The 16,910-nt window shown below is 46.4% G+C and overlaps 1 protein-coding gene across 1 annotated transcript in view; it reads right to left on the bottom strand.

The window, feature by feature from the left end:
* Positions 1–1,385: 1,385 nt before the first annotated feature.
* The window catches only part of Kcnk13 (potassium two pore domain channel subfamily K member 13), a 96,840-nt gene continuing 81,315 nt past the window's right edge, over positions 1,386–16,910 (bottom strand). The window contains exon 3 of the mRNA XM_028777265.1: positions 1,386–3,058. Coding sequence (XP_028633098.1) covers positions 2,175–3,058 — 884 coding nt within the window. The 3' untranslated portion in view covers positions 1,386–2,174. The remainder of the gene's footprint in view (positions 3,059–16,910) is intronic.

The raw sequence follows: 16,910 nt of genomic DNA, 5'->3' as shown, positions 1-16,910 counted from the left end.
ATGAGTAATAATAATGAGTCTTTATTAAGTGAGAGTTCCTAATTTTCAATTCCTAATTTTATTTACTCCTTCCTTCTTTCTCTCCCTTCCTCCCTCCCTCTCTTCCTCCCTTCCTCCCTCTCCATCCCTCCTTCCTTCCTTCTCTCCCATACACTTTTCTCCTAACACTGATTCTCCAATGTTCCTACTAGGGAACCTTCAGCCCAGAAAAAAGCAGCTCACGCTTGGAGTCTCAGAGAGAATTTTGAGGGAACCCAAGTTCAATTTTCTAAAACTTTGGCTGAGTTGGGCACCGTGGCTCACTCCTGTCTGTAATTCCAGCATCTGGGAGGCAGAGACTAAAAAGGTCACGTGTTCAAGGTCAAATGGAGCCACATGGTGAGAACCTGTCTCAACAAGCGAACAAACAACACAGCTGGAAGGTTTATGGGGGTGTTGGAGCCCACCTACGGAATCCACCAGTATCATGATGGAGCAGCTGTCAGCATCCCCTTTTGAAGTTGATACACTTGATGAGCCTTGGTTGCAAGGATGTGCCTGGTCTCCTGACACACTGGTGTGGTTTCTAGGGACCTGTACAGAGATGCAAGGACCTGCTCTATGCTCGCTCTCGTACCAGGAATCTGAGCATCAATGAACTGTTAAGAAGGAACACCCAGCTCCTGGTGTCACAAAGCAGAGGGTCAGCTTGCTTTGTGGTGACAATTACCCACTTAGATTTGGTAGCAACTCCAGGTTGCTTCCCTTTAAGAGTGATGCAGGTACAAATGGGAACATAAAGAAAAGGTCTTACAGCCTACATATAAGCCTGGAGAGAGAACTCAAAACCGGATGGAGGAAGGGCCAAGAGGCCCAGGTTTATTCTCCAGATTCCTGAGTCCTTCTTCCAACCTCATCTAGCCAGGCCTGAGACTCAGATAAGGGGCTGGTCCCTGAGTCACCTGTGCTTCCTTTGTGACGGTCAATGAGACAATGGCGGTGGTATGAGTCAATGCCCAAGTGTGCTCTGAGCTCCCAGGCTCCGTTCTGCCCTTCCCTTGACTGGATTTCTGCTCTCTTCTTTTCTGGTCCACCTAATCACTTCTGAGAGTGCTGTGTGTGTACCCACTCTAATCTTGTAAAAAAAAAAAAGACTCCTGCTATGCCTTACATGTTTTTGTCTTGCATTTCAGAAGGCTAGCAACCTCCATTCCTAGGATGGATGTATAATGACCTGGGAGGTTCACATCTCTGGCCTTGGTACAGTCTCAGCCAGCCCTGCAGTAGGTGAGACCAGAAGCCACACTTCATTATGTGGCCTAGAATGTTATGCTCCAGCCCAGACTCCATGATGAGGCCAATAGCTCCGGCTTCTTGTACACTGTCCAAATTGATTACCCATAGCCTCATAGTTAACAAAATGAGAATTTATTAAATTTTCAGTTCTAATAAATAGTCAGTTGCCTCTACACCAGGCTCCAAGCCCTGGTAAAATGACACAATCCGTGTAACCATTCAGAGAGAACACAGTAAGCTGTGGGCTTTAGTTACAAGATGGAGTTTCCCTCTTCCTTGACTCATCACCAAGCTTAAAGGTTTGAAGATGGATTTAGTTTTTTTTATCAATGTAAGATCCAAAAGATACATTAGTCAAACAGGAAACAAAACAAAACGAAACCAAGACTCCCAAACAGAGAAGCAGGTAGAAAGATGGTTTCTTCATCAATGGAACCAACAATGGATATGCTTGGAAGGAAGCCCAGCAAAAAGGCCCCATTCTGGAATGTTCGTTGCCTTTTCTTGAAGGGCTGGGTGAAGTTCAGCCACCATTCACATTCCAGAACAGAATCAGGCTTTTTGGGGTTTTCCCTCCCTAGGGATGGATCATGGCGGGGAAATCAAAGCTTGACTGTGAGACCCGTCTCCCTCAGACAATTACAACTCCGGAGGAAGGTGAGGCCTTCAGCAATTCTAAATGTGAAACTTGGAATTCAAGAGTGAAGAGTCAGGGAAAGAGGCTCCAGTCCTCAACTTTGAGAGGTTACTGTTGCCAGAGGCCAAGGTCAGATTTCAAAAGCTGGACCGGAAGTTGCTAATTGTAGCAGCCAGAGACAGAGCCGAGCTTACCAGCCGTGTAACAGTGTCTTATCCCTCACTTGCCCTGGGTTTCTTCACCTAGCAGCTACTTCTGGTTCCTACCTATCTCCACTGGTCTCTGCCAACCTGTTATTCATTACTGCAAAGGCTCCCACTCCCCCTGAGAACTCATCATCCCGGGAGGATGCACTGTTCTGGTGGGGTCCACCATTGGCCATCTCGGACAACTGCTTCTGCAGGATGGCCAGGGAGACCTTGTTGGTGTCCTTCATGGAGATCATCTCCCCCGAGAGACGTCGTCCATCAGTGTCACTTTCCATCACCCCGTCCGTCTCTATGGAGATGTTGCACCTGTTCCGGATGTTGCCCGGCATCACCACATTCCTCCTGGAGCGAAGGAGTCCTCTTTGGCATTGTGGGAAGCACCCGCGATCCAGTTTCCTCAGGATCCAGTTCACGGTCTGTTTGATCAGGATGGAGATGACGTTAAACAAGGAGTAGATGCAGCAGACACCCATGAGGATGAGGAAGAAATTGACGAAGCGGTAGAGTCCTTGGCTCTGATACTGAGCATTCTGGCTGCTGACCAGGTCCCCGAAGCCAATGGTGCTGAAAGCCACAAAACAGAAGTAGACCGAGTCAAAGTAGCTCCAGCCCTCCATAGTGGTGTACAGGGCTGAGGCTCCACAGGAGATGGCTACGGATGCCAAGCACAGGATCAGCATGACGTAGTATACAGAGGGCTTCCAGCCAGCCAGGCTGTCCGCCTCGCCCTTTTCATGGGCCTTCATTTTGTCTTGGGTCACTGCCCCACGTCTGCGCAGCTGCTGCTGGTGACAGGATCTCATGACATAGGCGATGACGGTGATCAGCCGCTCCAGGAAGAGGTTGAAGAAGAGGATGGTACTCGCACATCCAATGAGACCATAAAAGATCAAAAAAATCTTCCCTCCCGTGGTGGCTGGTGTTGTCATCCCGAACCCTGAAGAAGACAAAAGCCAGAGGAGAAAAGAGTGAGTGGGAGCCTGACTGGGAGTGGAGGTGGTGTAGAACAGTGTTTTTCGACCTTCCTAATGCTGTGACCCTCTAATACGGTTCCTCATGCTGTGGTGACCCACCCCCCACCTTAAGAGTATCTTGTTGCTACTTCATAACTGTAAGTTTGCTACTTTTATGAATTCTAATATAAGTATCTGATATACAGAATATCTGAAATTCGAACCCCAAAGGGATCCCAACCCACAGGTTGAGAACCACTGGAGAATAAGGCTTGGAGCCTGGTGAAGGGCGGGAAGAAACAGAGTTATAAAATCCCTTAGCCCTAGCCTTTTTAGGAAAGCAAGAGAATCCCCAACTCTGTTGGAAGGCAGCAGTTGTTCAGCATACCGAGTTTGGCCTGCTGCAAGCCCATATGGTGCTATTGTGTGAGGCGGGAAAAGGCCCCTTTTCCTCTGAGTGAAGAGTGGATCCAGCCAGAAAAAAAAAAAAGTCTTAGCGACAAGGATGAAGCTAGATCTCAGCCTCCTTCCCTCCTTTTGCCGGATGCTCTTGTACACTATGGACCATGAACAGCCATAGTCAGCAGACCTTGTTCAGAGACACAAAAGCGCCTACAAAAATAAGGGCTTATGCAGACTCTCAAGAATTCATTTATTCCACACACACAGAACCAGGGATCAAACGAGAAGTGCTGTCTCCCTGGATCTCTGGTTCTGTGGAACGACTGGTATATTGTATGGTAAGTACTGGGCTTGGACGTGGTACAGGGGTCCGTGGCAGCTGCAGAGAGGGGCAGCCATCTCAGTCTTGGGGTTACACAGAGGGTCTTGGAAACTCAGGAGGTATGGTACAGGCAGAAGGAGCATGCAAGTAGTAACAATGGTCCCTTTTCCTCCTCTTCTGTGTGTATGTGTATGCGTGTGGTAAGTGTGTGTGTCTGGATGTGCATGTGCACTTGCTTGCACACATGCACGCATTTGGGGATGGGAAGTAGATGTAGGGTATCTTCCTCAACTGCAGTCTACTTTATTTATTGAGGCAAGGTCTTTCACTGAACCTGGAGCTCACTGACTCTGGAGCTTAGCTAGTCAGTGTGCCCTGGGGACATCCAGTCTCTGCCTCCTGAGCTCTGACATTAGAGGTTCTAACTCTGGTCCTCACACCTTTCCCTTAATTTGCAAGTTCACCTTTCTCCTTGAGTCCCATCCCTGGGATCTCAAGCCTTAACCAGTATCCTTTCCTTGTAATTTCCCCCCAAGCCTGTCCTTTGTCTTGTTGCTACTGGTCAGCTAGTGGCTGCCTGCCCTAGGTTTCCTTGGGAAATGGTCAGATCAGAGCTTTGACTGCGTGGGCTTCTGGGGCTATGACTTTATGGTGACCGGAGATGAAGTCAAGGGACCACCTTTTCCAAGCATCTCACCACTGAGTCACAAGCACATTAGCCAATTAGTTCCCAACTCTGGAAGGAGCTTGTAGTTACTTTCTTTGATGGACTCGGTAGATTTCCTGAACCAGGAGAGCTTATGAGTGCTCCCTATAGAGTGAGTACTCCCTATAGAGTGAGTGCTCCCTATAGAACATAGAAAACAGGAGGCTGAGCCACCGTGTGTTGGGCCAAGGCTGTGGAATGACTTTTATCTCCCCAAATCTTATCTTTCTCATCCAATGATATAAGCATTTAATTCATAACCATTTAATTCTCCAACTAAAATCAAGGTTCTGAGCTGTGTCTCCTTGGGACGCCAAAGACCTCAAACCAAGATAATGGAAGATATTGAGTTCAGCTTATATCAAAATCAGATAGAGAGAAATGTGGGATATTGGGTAAGGAAGGAGTGAGAGACAAGGAACGACGGGATGGAGAGTTTTGAATGTTAGGACCCTTGATGGTGGAGGAAAAGATCAGAATATCACCTCTCCTTTGGAAACCTTGCTTCAAAAATCAAAGTCCCCTCAGCCGTCTTGCAGTGAAGATTCTTATTTATCCCCATTATGTAAAGAAATTTGTTGGTCTCGCTGGTTAGGATCATAATTCTTTAACCTCAAGCTCAGATGAAGTGGTTAGAGTTGGAGAAATTTGAGTTTGTTGCATTAAGTGCTTTGAGTTTAACAAGCCCGTTTTAAACAATGTCATATTCTACCACTGAGTCACAAGTGTGTTAGGCAATTAGTTCCCAACTATTGAAGGAACTTGAAGTTAGATAGACTCAGTGGATTTCCTGAACCAGGAGAATTCCCTATAGCTCCCTATAGAGTGAGTGCTCCCTATAGAGTGAGTGCTCCCTATAGTGTGAGTGCTCCCTATAGTGTGAGTGCTCCCTAGAGAGTGAGTGCTCCCTATAGAACACAGAAAGCAGAAAGCTGAGCCCATGCACTATGTGTTGGGCCACAGCTATGATAGGGGTGATTTTTATCTCCACAAATTCACCCGCTGATCTTCACCCACAAGGTGGAAGTTTTAGAAAATGGTTCTATGTAAGGTGATTAGCATGTGGGAGAGGGACCTTCATGGATGGCATCTGTGTCCTTATAATACCTTTGGGGCTGAGGATGTGGCTTAGTTGGTGGAGTGCTTGTCTGATAAGCTGGGTGTAGTAACAGGTTCCCGTAATCCAGAATATAGAAGATGGAGCCAGGAGGACCAAATGTTCAAGGTTATTGTAGACAACACAGGGAGTTTAAAGTCAGCCTGGCACAGACAACAACAAACTACAACAAAAGATACCTCATCCTTTCTGCCATGTGAGAACACTGTGCGGACTCTATGGACTTCCAGAACTGTGAGCAGTATCTCCCTCGGTTTCTAAGCCAGCCTTGTTACAGCATCCAGAATGAATTTAGACAGCCCCCCAAGATGACCTGGACGAGCTCCTTGCGAGAATTCCTTCCCTGAAGAGCTGTAAACAATGTCTACCCCCTGCTTACAAGATCCCAAAGACAAGTCAAAATATGACCTGCATATAAGCTCCTAATGGCAAACCAAAGTATAACTCCACCGGAACTTCACCCTGGGGAACCAAGGATTTTACTGAGCTTTCTTAAAGCACACAGAGTGAGTGGCTGCTTACATGAGCATGGGTGACTGCCACAGAGGAAAGTCTTCATCCAGCATGGATGATGGCCTCCCCATAGTCACATAAATGGAGTTTCCAGTCAACCTCCTCCAGCCTAGAGAGAGACTCACACTTCTGAACACCAAAGGCCATATGCAATTAGGGAGGAACTTCATATAAATGACTGGGAGGAAACACTGGACTCTCAGGGGAGCTTCACTGATCCTTGATCCTCCCTTTCCAACCCCTCCTTCTCTAGGGAAGTTATCTGTCAACAAGCTCCATGTGATGGTCTCTCGAAAGCAGGCACAGTTGATCTAGTGAAAGTGGTGACCCTTGACCTCAGAGAGCCTACATCAAGATAAGGACAAGACGGGCCATTCACAAGGGAAACAGGAGTAAAAGTGAGGGGTAAATACAAGCCTAAGGGAGTTATCTCACTACAGGGGTTTTGAATGAAGCCACACTTTGGGCAGAGTGACCTAGGCACCTTTGGGTACAGTGATGAGGAACTGGTGACATATTCCAAGGATTGAACATTTCTAGATTCCATCTGCTGATTTGGCTCTATGGGACTTCTTGATTAAAATAAGAGTCATTGTGACTTTCGGTCACCTGCTGGGCTCACTGGATAACAGTCATCTCATCCATCAGCCAAAGTAGCAGAAAATGGTAAGAGTGGAAGCATGACAGACAGCTGAGTGCTGAGGGCCTGGGAAATAGCCCAGTTGGTAATGTGCAGGACCCTAGCTCAATCTCTAGACACAGGTGTTAAATAACCAGGTATGGTATGTGACTGTGTTCCCAGCACTGGGGAGGGGGACACAGGTGAATCCCTGATGCATCCTTGCCTGACCACGTAGTCTACTTGGTGATTTCCAGGTTGATTAGGAACTCTATCTGAAAAACCAGTGGTGGACAGCCCAAGGAACAACATCCAAAGTTGATGCTGTCACACACACACACACACACACACACACACACACACGCACACACACAACATGACGTGTTCATTATACTCTTGAATTCTTAGTAGCTGTGATTCTTAGCATAAGACCTGCACAAGACTGGACCCATTAATTGTCCAGGGGGGGCTCTGGACAATCCTGTCATGGAGCAGGGAAGGGCTTATGAGCTCCTTCTCCAAGTAAATACAGATAATGGTTGCTGGGGGAAGAAGAGACATTTTGAGTTAAAATATTTGTCATCATTTTTACCATGTGAATGTGTGTGTGTGTGTGTGTGTGTGTATGACATATATGGGTAGGCACATGCATGGCTGGCATAGCACATGTGTGGAGCCCAGAGGACAACTTTCTGAACTACCTTCTCTCCTTCCACCTCTGACCTCTGACCCTTCTAGCCTCTGGGCACCTGCACTCAACTGCACATCCCCACTGGTACGCATATGTAATTAAAAAAAGAATATTCTCTTTAAGTAGCCTTTAAGTAGCTCCCAGTAAGCCCTGCCTCTAAAGGTTCAAACATGTTTCCTAGGTTAGGGACTCAAATGTTAGCACACAGATTTGGAGGGCAGTGCAGATACAAACTGTAGTACCAGTTGTACTTCTGTCCTAGCCTACACCTTTGCTTGATGAAATACTGTGATGGTCATCTAACTGCTGGCTTGATGGGATCTAAAATTATCTGGGAGATGGACCTCGGACATGCTGGTGAAGATTATCCCACTTAGGTTAGTTGAAGTGGGTGGTTCCATTCCCTAGGCTTGGATTCTGGACTATATGAAATGGAGAAAGTGTGCTGAACATAACCATTTGTTGCTCTCTGATGCTTGATTGTGACCAGCTCCTGTCCTTCAAGCCACTGGATGACCTCCCTGCCATCATGGACCACACCCTTGATCTGTGAGCTGAGATAAACTCTTTCTTTCCTCTTGGAGTTGCCTTTGTCAGGGCATTTTATCAACAACAACAACAGAAAGAAACTAAGTCAAAGAATACACACACATACACACACACACACACACAGAGCACAGAGACATACACACACACACACACAGAGGGAAAGAGAGAGAGAGAGAGAGAGAGAGAGAGAGAGAGAGAGAGAGAGAGAGAGAGAGAGAGAGAGAGAGAGAATTGGACCCATACTAAGCAACTGTTCTACCATGGCGCTATACCTCAATACTCTTTGCTGGAGTATTATAAGCAAATACCATACAGCACACTAATTCACTCATCAACAAAGAACATCCCTGACTGCCAAGGACTTTGATTATCTACCATAATCACTGTTCTATTACCACACCTAATAAAACCTAATTCCTAAACACCAGATAAGCCCGATCTGCATTCAGCTCTCTCAGAAACATCTTTCTACAGATAACCTGCATGAACTGGGTTCCCTCACAGTGAAGACATCTCTTTTGTCTCTTTCAATTGTTAACAGTTCCCCTCCACCATCATTTGTTAGGTAAATGTTCCCTCAAGAGAACATTTTTAGAAGTAATTAAAGGAAGGAAACCTTTTGTGTATTATCAGAATGCCCCCATTTTTAAGTGACTCATGTATTCTTTGAAGGGACAGAGAAATTGTCACAAATTGTCTGGAAGCAAATTGGGAATATGTAGCAGTTGTCATATGTTGATAATGGCATCAATTTACTATAACCTCCAAAATATCAAACATGAGACTAAGGCCCCTGCATGCCCACCATGTGATAGACTGCATTTGAAATCCCCAAAGGCACGTGACAACAGCGTGGCCGTCATCCTCTGGTACTGGGTAAGGCTGGAAACACTAAGACCTGGGGCCGAGTGGGAGGAACATCACTGGGGCCTGATCCTGGGACTTCTCTCCCTCTCTCACTTCCTTCTCTCTGCTTCTTGTTCTTCCTGTCATCTTCTCTCTCTCTCTCTCTCTCTCTCTCTCTCTCTCTCTCTCTCTCTCTGCTTTTTATCTTGCAGGAGGTGGGCTATTTCCTCACGTTCTATGGCTGGAATGTTCTTGGCCTACCATAGGCCTAAAGGCATCAGGCCAAGAGAACTCGGACTGAAATTCCTAAAACCATGATCCAAAATAAGTCTTATTATTCTTATCATCAATATCAGTGTGTGTGTGTGTGTGTGTGTGTGTGTGTGTGTGTGTGTGTGTGTAGGTCAGTGAACAACTTTTGAGTGTCCACTCTTTTTTTCCATTGTGGGATCTGGTGATTGAACTCTGGTCATCAGGTTTACATGACAAGTGAGCCACCATGCTTACCCAAAATCTTTCCTTTTAAGACTTCCTTATTTCAAAATACTTTGTCATGATAGTGGAGATCTGAATGATATGTCTCTCAACCACTTTAATGTCACACAACAGGGAAATGACTAAATGGCAGAGCCACTTAAATGGGTTCATACGTCATGTTTTAGAGCCATCAGATTTACCATCCCTGACTGACCTGTCTCTAATCTTGTGTTTCATGGGCTAATACGACCCCATCACACGTGCTATGACTGGCTGACAAAAGCATTTTAATGCTACCCATTTACAGATGGTAAAGCTGATTTCTTCTCTAGTGAATATTTAAGAAGGATGCCCCCATGCCAGGCTTGAGCTGTTCTGAAGGTGTCCTTTTCCTCTGCTACCTTAACTGAACTTTTCCTTCAATTGGGAAGAACTCTTTGGATATAAAAGACAAATGTCTGTGGATAAAGTCCTTGACTAGAGTCTTATAAAGAAAATGCTGGAAACACAGAGATTGAATACCCAGGGTCAAGTGTTCCCAGTCAAGATATCCTTCCTCTGAGAAGTCATCACTTGGGCTTTGAACCTGGTCTTGGAGATCAAGTACCAGAAACAATGTAAGTGGTTGATAAAATCAGGCCAAACGTTTTCTGAGTCATGTCCAATGGCAGACACTGTTGTCTGGCGTCAGGGAGGACGGAAGCTCTGTAAGGTGGTTAGAATTGCAGACTCATTGGATCTGGGATCAACTAAGAGACACACCCTCTGGGCTGGGTGGGTCTGTCAGAGCCTTAGCAGAGATTGCCGCCTCTTGCCTTCACTCCTTGCTGGTGTCGCCACTCTTTGCTGACACTGGGCTCCGGCTTCTTACCATTGTAATGTGAAGACCAGAGAATCTTCTGTGATTTGGTACGAAATTGGCAACCAGCTTCGTGGGTCCTCAGCCTCTCCAGCAAGCAAATGGCCCATGCTGGATTACCTATCCAAGGTTCTGTAAGCCAATCTAATAAACACTCTGTAAGATGTATTTCTTCTGTCAGTCTCTTTCTGGAGAACCCTGACTAATCCAGAGAGATAAAACATGAAGAACTAAAGATCATGCAGGGCAGAGCTCCTGCGCTACAGCAGTGGGTCTGCACATCCCCCCAAGGAGCTTGTTAAAGAGTGAGCCACCCAAGACTCATTCTGACACACTCCATTCCAGAACCAGGGAGACAGAGGACAGAATACCTCCATTTCAAATAGCTTGGAGTAATTCTGTGGCAAGAGTAATTGACCTCACCTGGTAGCTGGTAGAAACATCCATCAGCTAGGATCAGGACTCTGGAGGGAGACAGGGTTGATTTAGGGGAAGGCAGAGTCAAGAAGAGTTTAAATTAGGGTATCCCACAACATCCTCACTAAAACTTGATGAGGAGTGTTCCCAGAGATGACTGTAGCTCTGACTTCCATATGACAGAAGAGGCATTTCAAATGTTATGTTATATCAGAACAGTCTTCAGAAATATTAGGTTAACTACATATCTCATGGCTGATAGGTAGGATGGTAGCTTGCCTTTTCTTCTTTGAATTACAATGTTCCCCATATAATTTGAACACATTCTGCTTCCTATATTACCCAAGAGAAAGGTAATGAATAGAGGAAAGCAGTTTCCCACTGTTTTCTGTTACTGTTACAAAATACCTGAGGCTGGACATTTCATTTATTTAGCTCACAATTCTGGAGGCAGAGCCATTGAACAGCATGGAGCCAGCTCTTTTGTGTGCATCATGTCATGGCAGATGTTATCACTGAGGGAGGAAGTGTAAGAGAGAGTGATCAGGTGGCAAAGACAGGAGAGAGAAGTAAGGATGGTGGCCGGCCATCTTGCTCTTTTTATAGTAACTCTCTCAGGAGAATTACCCAGGTTCTCTGGAAAAGTGAATCAACTCCTCTGGAGAGCAGAACATCCTGTGGCTTCCCATTACAAATTCTCGGCATTGCTAAACTAAGCCTTAACACACAAAACACTGGGGGGGGGGGTGTCACACTCAAGGCATCTCTACCTGCCAATTTACCACCTATATAAGGACCTTCTGCAGGGGAAGATCCAGTTCTGTTTTGTAGAATGAGGTTTTAGCTTATGGGAGGTGAGAAGGAAGAATGAAGAACAAAGAGGTACAGAGGTGTGACCAAGGATGGAGGTGGACACTGGTTCTAAAGTGGATTTCCTGGTGTGCATCTACTTGTGAGTGTGTGCTCAGTGGTAGTCAATGGACAGTTTTGGGTTGTACTCTAGTGTGGGACTGTGAAAGGTAGCTTGGTTCCTGGTTGAGCTAAGGCTGGAAACCCTGGATACCTTAAAGGGATGGTAGGAGTTTTTGCCTGTTCCTGGGCACCAGGCCCCTGTCACTAGCCACAAACCCCCATAGATTTGTGGCCATCAGTTACTTAAGGACAACGCCCCAAGCCCCTCCACAAGTAAAGGACATGACCTGTGATCACGTAGGCTCAATACAGATCTCCATTTTAATGAGGTACCTAGAGGCCTCGAGTGCTTATCCAGTAAACTCTCCTTCCCAGACTCCTCCCTGCAAAAGGTATTTAACCTCAGGCCCACCCTGAGAAGTGGGGTATGGTTTCACTCATCCACTTTTTGCTATGATAATAAATTCCTTAAACCATAGACTGCCTCTTTTCATTGGGATCCGTCGTGGGGAGCCACAGAGATGGCCTTTGCCTTCAGGGATGTGGTCTAATCTTCCATAGAAGGCCTCTCTGTGCTCTCAACCATGACCGCCACCAAGCTCAAGCCCCCCAAGCCTAGGACTCACCCCCGCAGGACCAGCCAGAGCGCCCCCTTTTCCCCTGGCCTCGGTTCAGATCCAGCCCGCAGGCCCCCACTTCATTCTCAGCTCTTCCGCCGCGACTTCCAGCCACCTCTGGATGTCCAAGAGCCTGAGAGCTAGAAGATCCTGGCCTCCTTACAGGCCCAGGGACTCTCAGGCCCGCTCCTGCTGTCTCACACCTCAGACAGAGCTTTCCTACCCGTGGAGTGGTGTGTCCCGGGGCTTTCCTACAGCCCAACACCTGCCCTGCCCTGCGACAGTGTAGGGTAAGCTCCTTCAAACTTCCTGTGTCCCGGCTCCCCGAGCAGCCATGCCCTATGAGAGCAGATGTGGGGACCCGCCCCATCCCCAACCCTACACTGTAGGTTAAAAGTGATTTGTTTCAAAGTTGGTTCCCGACCCTTTCTACTATGTCACACACCGAAACCTGAGCCCAGTTCCTTGGCTAGACAATGAGGACAGCCTTGAGGTTGAAGAATCACTGTCTGAGACTTTCCCCTCCATGACAGAGAAGCTGGTTGATTTGACCATGGGGGATCCACAGCCATATAGCTGAAAGTTGACCATCACAGCTGCAGCTACCCTGTAGCAGAGAAGACTTGAAGAATTTCCTCCTTTTTTCTGTGGACTGTTGGTTTATGAGCTTTGACTTCTCTCTCCATGTCCTTGAGAGGAAGGCCCCTTGACTGTCATTTCCGCTCTCAGAGGCAAACCTAGTGTCTCCAGGAGGAGGATGGGCTATGGTGACAGACTGCACAGGCGGAGCCCTTAGTTGGAGACAGACACTGTGTTCAGTGGTGGGGATCACATTTCCCACGGGAAACCCGCCTACTCCCATCACACTGGGGAACGCTGACAGGCTGAGTTCTACAACCTGCTCAGAGCTAGTTTAGTGGCAGTCTTGGTGGTTTCAACCATCCTTAACCTAAGTTCATCCTGGCTGCAGCTTATTCTGGGTTTCCCTTTGATAAAATGAGGGTGGGGGAAATCTACATGAACTCTAAGACCCAACGAATTACAATGTCCTATGATTCGTGTGCTGATGCCGGGATCTGGGCTCATTCTATTTATCTGTTGTTTACAGGATTCTGGGAAGATGAACCCTGCACATCTTCAGGGCTCCCCAGCCATGCAGGCCAGGCAGATTGCCCGTCTACCTGAAGAGAGCTTCATCGATACCATCTCTCAAGCGGCAAAGGCATTGCAGGTTGACTGAACGACTCCACCACCGGATCCCAGCGGAGCCGGAAGGAAGCAGTGTCTACTACCCTGGGCTCTAATGTTCTTCCTAAAGTTAACAGTATTTCTGGAATTTGATATTCTTAAGGTTATGACTCCTCTTTCATTTTAATAGCAGCCAGCCACCTTTGGCAAAGGATCGGGGATTCTTTTAATAGAGTAAGCCGTTTCACAAGTAACTTCTGGACTTAAGCGGTAAGTATTTTACAAGTAAGGTTTAAATTATTGCCATCCTAACTACAAAGCTGACAACAGGGATATGGCAAATTAAGATTCTCTAAATCCGATGCAGTACTGTGAATTACAGTCATTTTTGTACTCAGGTTACAAAAACCTGGACTCCTGGGAGTCGGTGCACGTGAACTCCTGAAGAGAAATTTAAAATTTCATTTCCTTGAGAGAGACACAAACAACAGGGGCATTTGCCGAGCATTTTGTGCTTCCTCAGGCCTTTTTCCTCCTCACAGACATTTGCTAGAATAACGGTAGGAATCAGCTCTGGCAGCAATAAGTGCCATCATTATTTCTGACTTTACCTCATTTAAAACGGGAGGGGGGGGGGTTGGGCGGAGGAGGCTCATGTGATTTACTTAGCTCCGGGTACTGCCCTGATTCTAGTGCTGCCTAACTTTTAAATCTTAAAAGTATTTCTTAAAAGCAAGTAGATATAATTATGTTCTCTCCTGAACTAAATTGCCCTCCCCCAGACTTGGAAGAAATGGTTCAATTAAGTAGACGGTTACCACAGTGCAGGGCACATGACTGAGCGGGGCTGCCTCATCCTCAACTCCAGGGAGAGGATCTGGCCGAGGCATCTTGAGGAGTTATTGATAAGGAAGACAGCTTTGTTCCATGGGCTTGTCTGCCATTTTTAATTCTCTTCTGCAGAACATCAATGTAGAAGATTCCCTAGACTGGATCTTGGTATCCACAAAGCTGAGATCTGCTGCTGGACACAGGATGGGCCTTTATCCCACCCTGCCCAGAACCATCTTTCCTATCCAGCTGCATCTTAAATACCTTTATGTCAAGGGCAGCCCTGCTTATACACTGAAGGCCTAAAATCAGCCATAGGCCTAAAATCAGCCATATGCCTGATATACATGCCTGTTAACACAAAGTCTTGGGTCTCTGTGGAAAAATACTGAAACAGATGACTAGAAGCTATTGTAAACAAGCAGCTTTGGTGGAAAATTGCCAGCCTGAATAGTCATAGACCTTGTAGATAGGTAGCCTTGGTGGATAGTACCAACTTAGATAAGGACAAGTGAATCATAGGTGGAGTCATAGTGATCTGTCCCCTGAACCTTCACCCAGCTGACACTCTGATCTGGAAGATATCTGTACTCCCCTGAACACCTATGCTCCTGCATCATCCCCTTCCCCACATCCTCCCTTTTTGTGTATACAACCTGTGTGTGCAAAAGTAAAAATTGCGATCTGATCAGACTATAGACAGATCGTCATTTCTTGCGTCTTTGCCTGCCCCCCCACCCCGCTCTCTTTCAGGTGACCTCCCCGGACCTCCATTTAATGCCCTGCTCGACAGGACACCTTTAGACCGAAACCCAGAGACCTCCAGAACACTGGTGGCTCTCTGCCCTTCACAGTTTTCCCTCCATCTTATAACGAGATCAAGGGTGGCTTAGAGATGCTGAATGACACCATTGGAATCTGAGGTAGAGAATTTTGCATTTCTGGAGCAGGCATACACACAGGATGCCACATGGAACCTGAAGCTACTTCGTGGCTTGTCTTGCTAGCAAGGGTCTTCACTGATGCTTGGCCTCTGTCTTAGACTCCAGAGAATGAACTGGCACCCACCAGAGCAGTGTGGCTGTTGGCTCTGCTGTTGGGTGCACACTGGATGATGTCATCATTTGGAGCTTCAGTGTGAATGGAGATTTTGAACCTAGCAGGCCTGGCATTGCTTACCAGGAACCCCAGAGAACCGGCAAGCACACCCGCAGCCTGGTGGTCCTTGTTTTTATGAGAAAATGGCTTTTTTTTTCATTTTGTTTGTTTGTTTTGAGGCAGGGTTTCTCTGTATAGCCCTGATTGTCCTGGAACACACTCTGTAGACCAGGTTGGCCTCGAACTCATAGAGATCCGTTTGCCTCTGCCTCCCAAGTGCTGGGATTAAAGGTGTGTGACATCACTGCTTGGCTGAGAAAACAGTTCTTCATGTGCCCAGAACCAGGGGGACATTAAGTTCCTGGAGGGTTTCAGTGAACTGTTGACATGGTACAGACGTGTGAATGAGATAGCTTAATCAAGCTCAAGCAGACATAGAAAATCATCCCTGAGGACCAAGTTATGTCAGTGCAAAAGTGAAAGCCTACAGTACAAAGGTACAATCCAAGCCCAGCTGCTACAGGATGCCACAGAGGAGCTCGCTCACTGCAGAGAAAGTCCCAGAGATGGGATGGCAGGGGCATCTAAACTCTTGGTATTGTGATAAGATACCATATACAAATGCATTGCACCATGGTAATAAATATTCCGCACACCCCAGGGCCATAGGTTGGACACATCTGGATGGAGTTTTTGGAATGGGAATATGTGTGTGTATGTGTATATGTATATATGTGTGTGCATATATGTATGTATATGTATATGCAAACACACATAAATTTTTGTTTGTAGAGACATGGTTTCTCTCTGTATCCTTGGCTGTCCTGGAACTCACTCTGTAGACCAGCTTGTCTCAAACTCATAGAGATCTGCCTGCCTCTGCCTCTTGAGTGCTGGGATTAAAGGTGTGTGCCATCTCTGCCCGGATTTCTCCTTAGAAAAGTCAGCCATGTGATGTGTTTATTTTGTAAATTAGTTATAATAAAATATTTTCTTTCTTTTCTTTTCTCTCTCTTTTGTAAACCTTTGAGACAGGGTCTTACTGTGTAGCTCTGAATAGGTAGACCTGGTTGGCCTTGAACTAACAGAGATTTTCGGCTTTTTCATCTGCCCCCTGATTCCTGGGATTAAAGCTGTGTGCTTTCACGATCAGCTAAAGTGACTTTTCTTTTTAAATAGTATTTGAAGCAAATGAGTTATCATTACACTATCATTACAATGCTCTTCCGCTGTCTTCCTTATTTCCTACAAACATGAAATTTTCTATTACTATTCTACAATGAAGCACACTATATTTTCTAGGAATGTGAAACAGACTGATGTTCATTTTGACAGAATTCATGGAGTTAGTTCGTGACCATCATAGCATGGTGCTGGTGTAGCAACTGCATGTTCAGACAATGACCATGATACAGGGAAGGAGATCCAACCGGAAGAGTGTGTGTTGTGTTTTATAAAAATGAAAAAAGAAACCAGGGATATGTTTGGTGGAGGTGTGGTACGGTGTGGGGGACGGTGGTGACTCTGTGGACCCATCCTGAGGCATCCTTTCCCCTGAGGTACCAGCCACACGATGGGTACAGTGTAGAATAGAGTTTATTTAGGTCATGGGGAGGGTTTTGAAGGGGTAGTTGAGACAGAGAGAGAAGGAGAGGGGAGAGGGGAGAGGGGA

This window comes from Grammomys surdaster, unplaced genomic scaffold (assembly GCF_004785775.1).
Source record: "Grammomys surdaster isolate TR1022 unplaced genomic scaffold, NIH_TR_1.0 279, whole genome shotgun sequence".
NCBI lineage: Eukaryota > Metazoa > Chordata > Mammalia > Rodentia > Muridae > Grammomys > Grammomys surdaster.
This window is presented reverse-complemented; position numbering and strand designations above follow the sequence as displayed.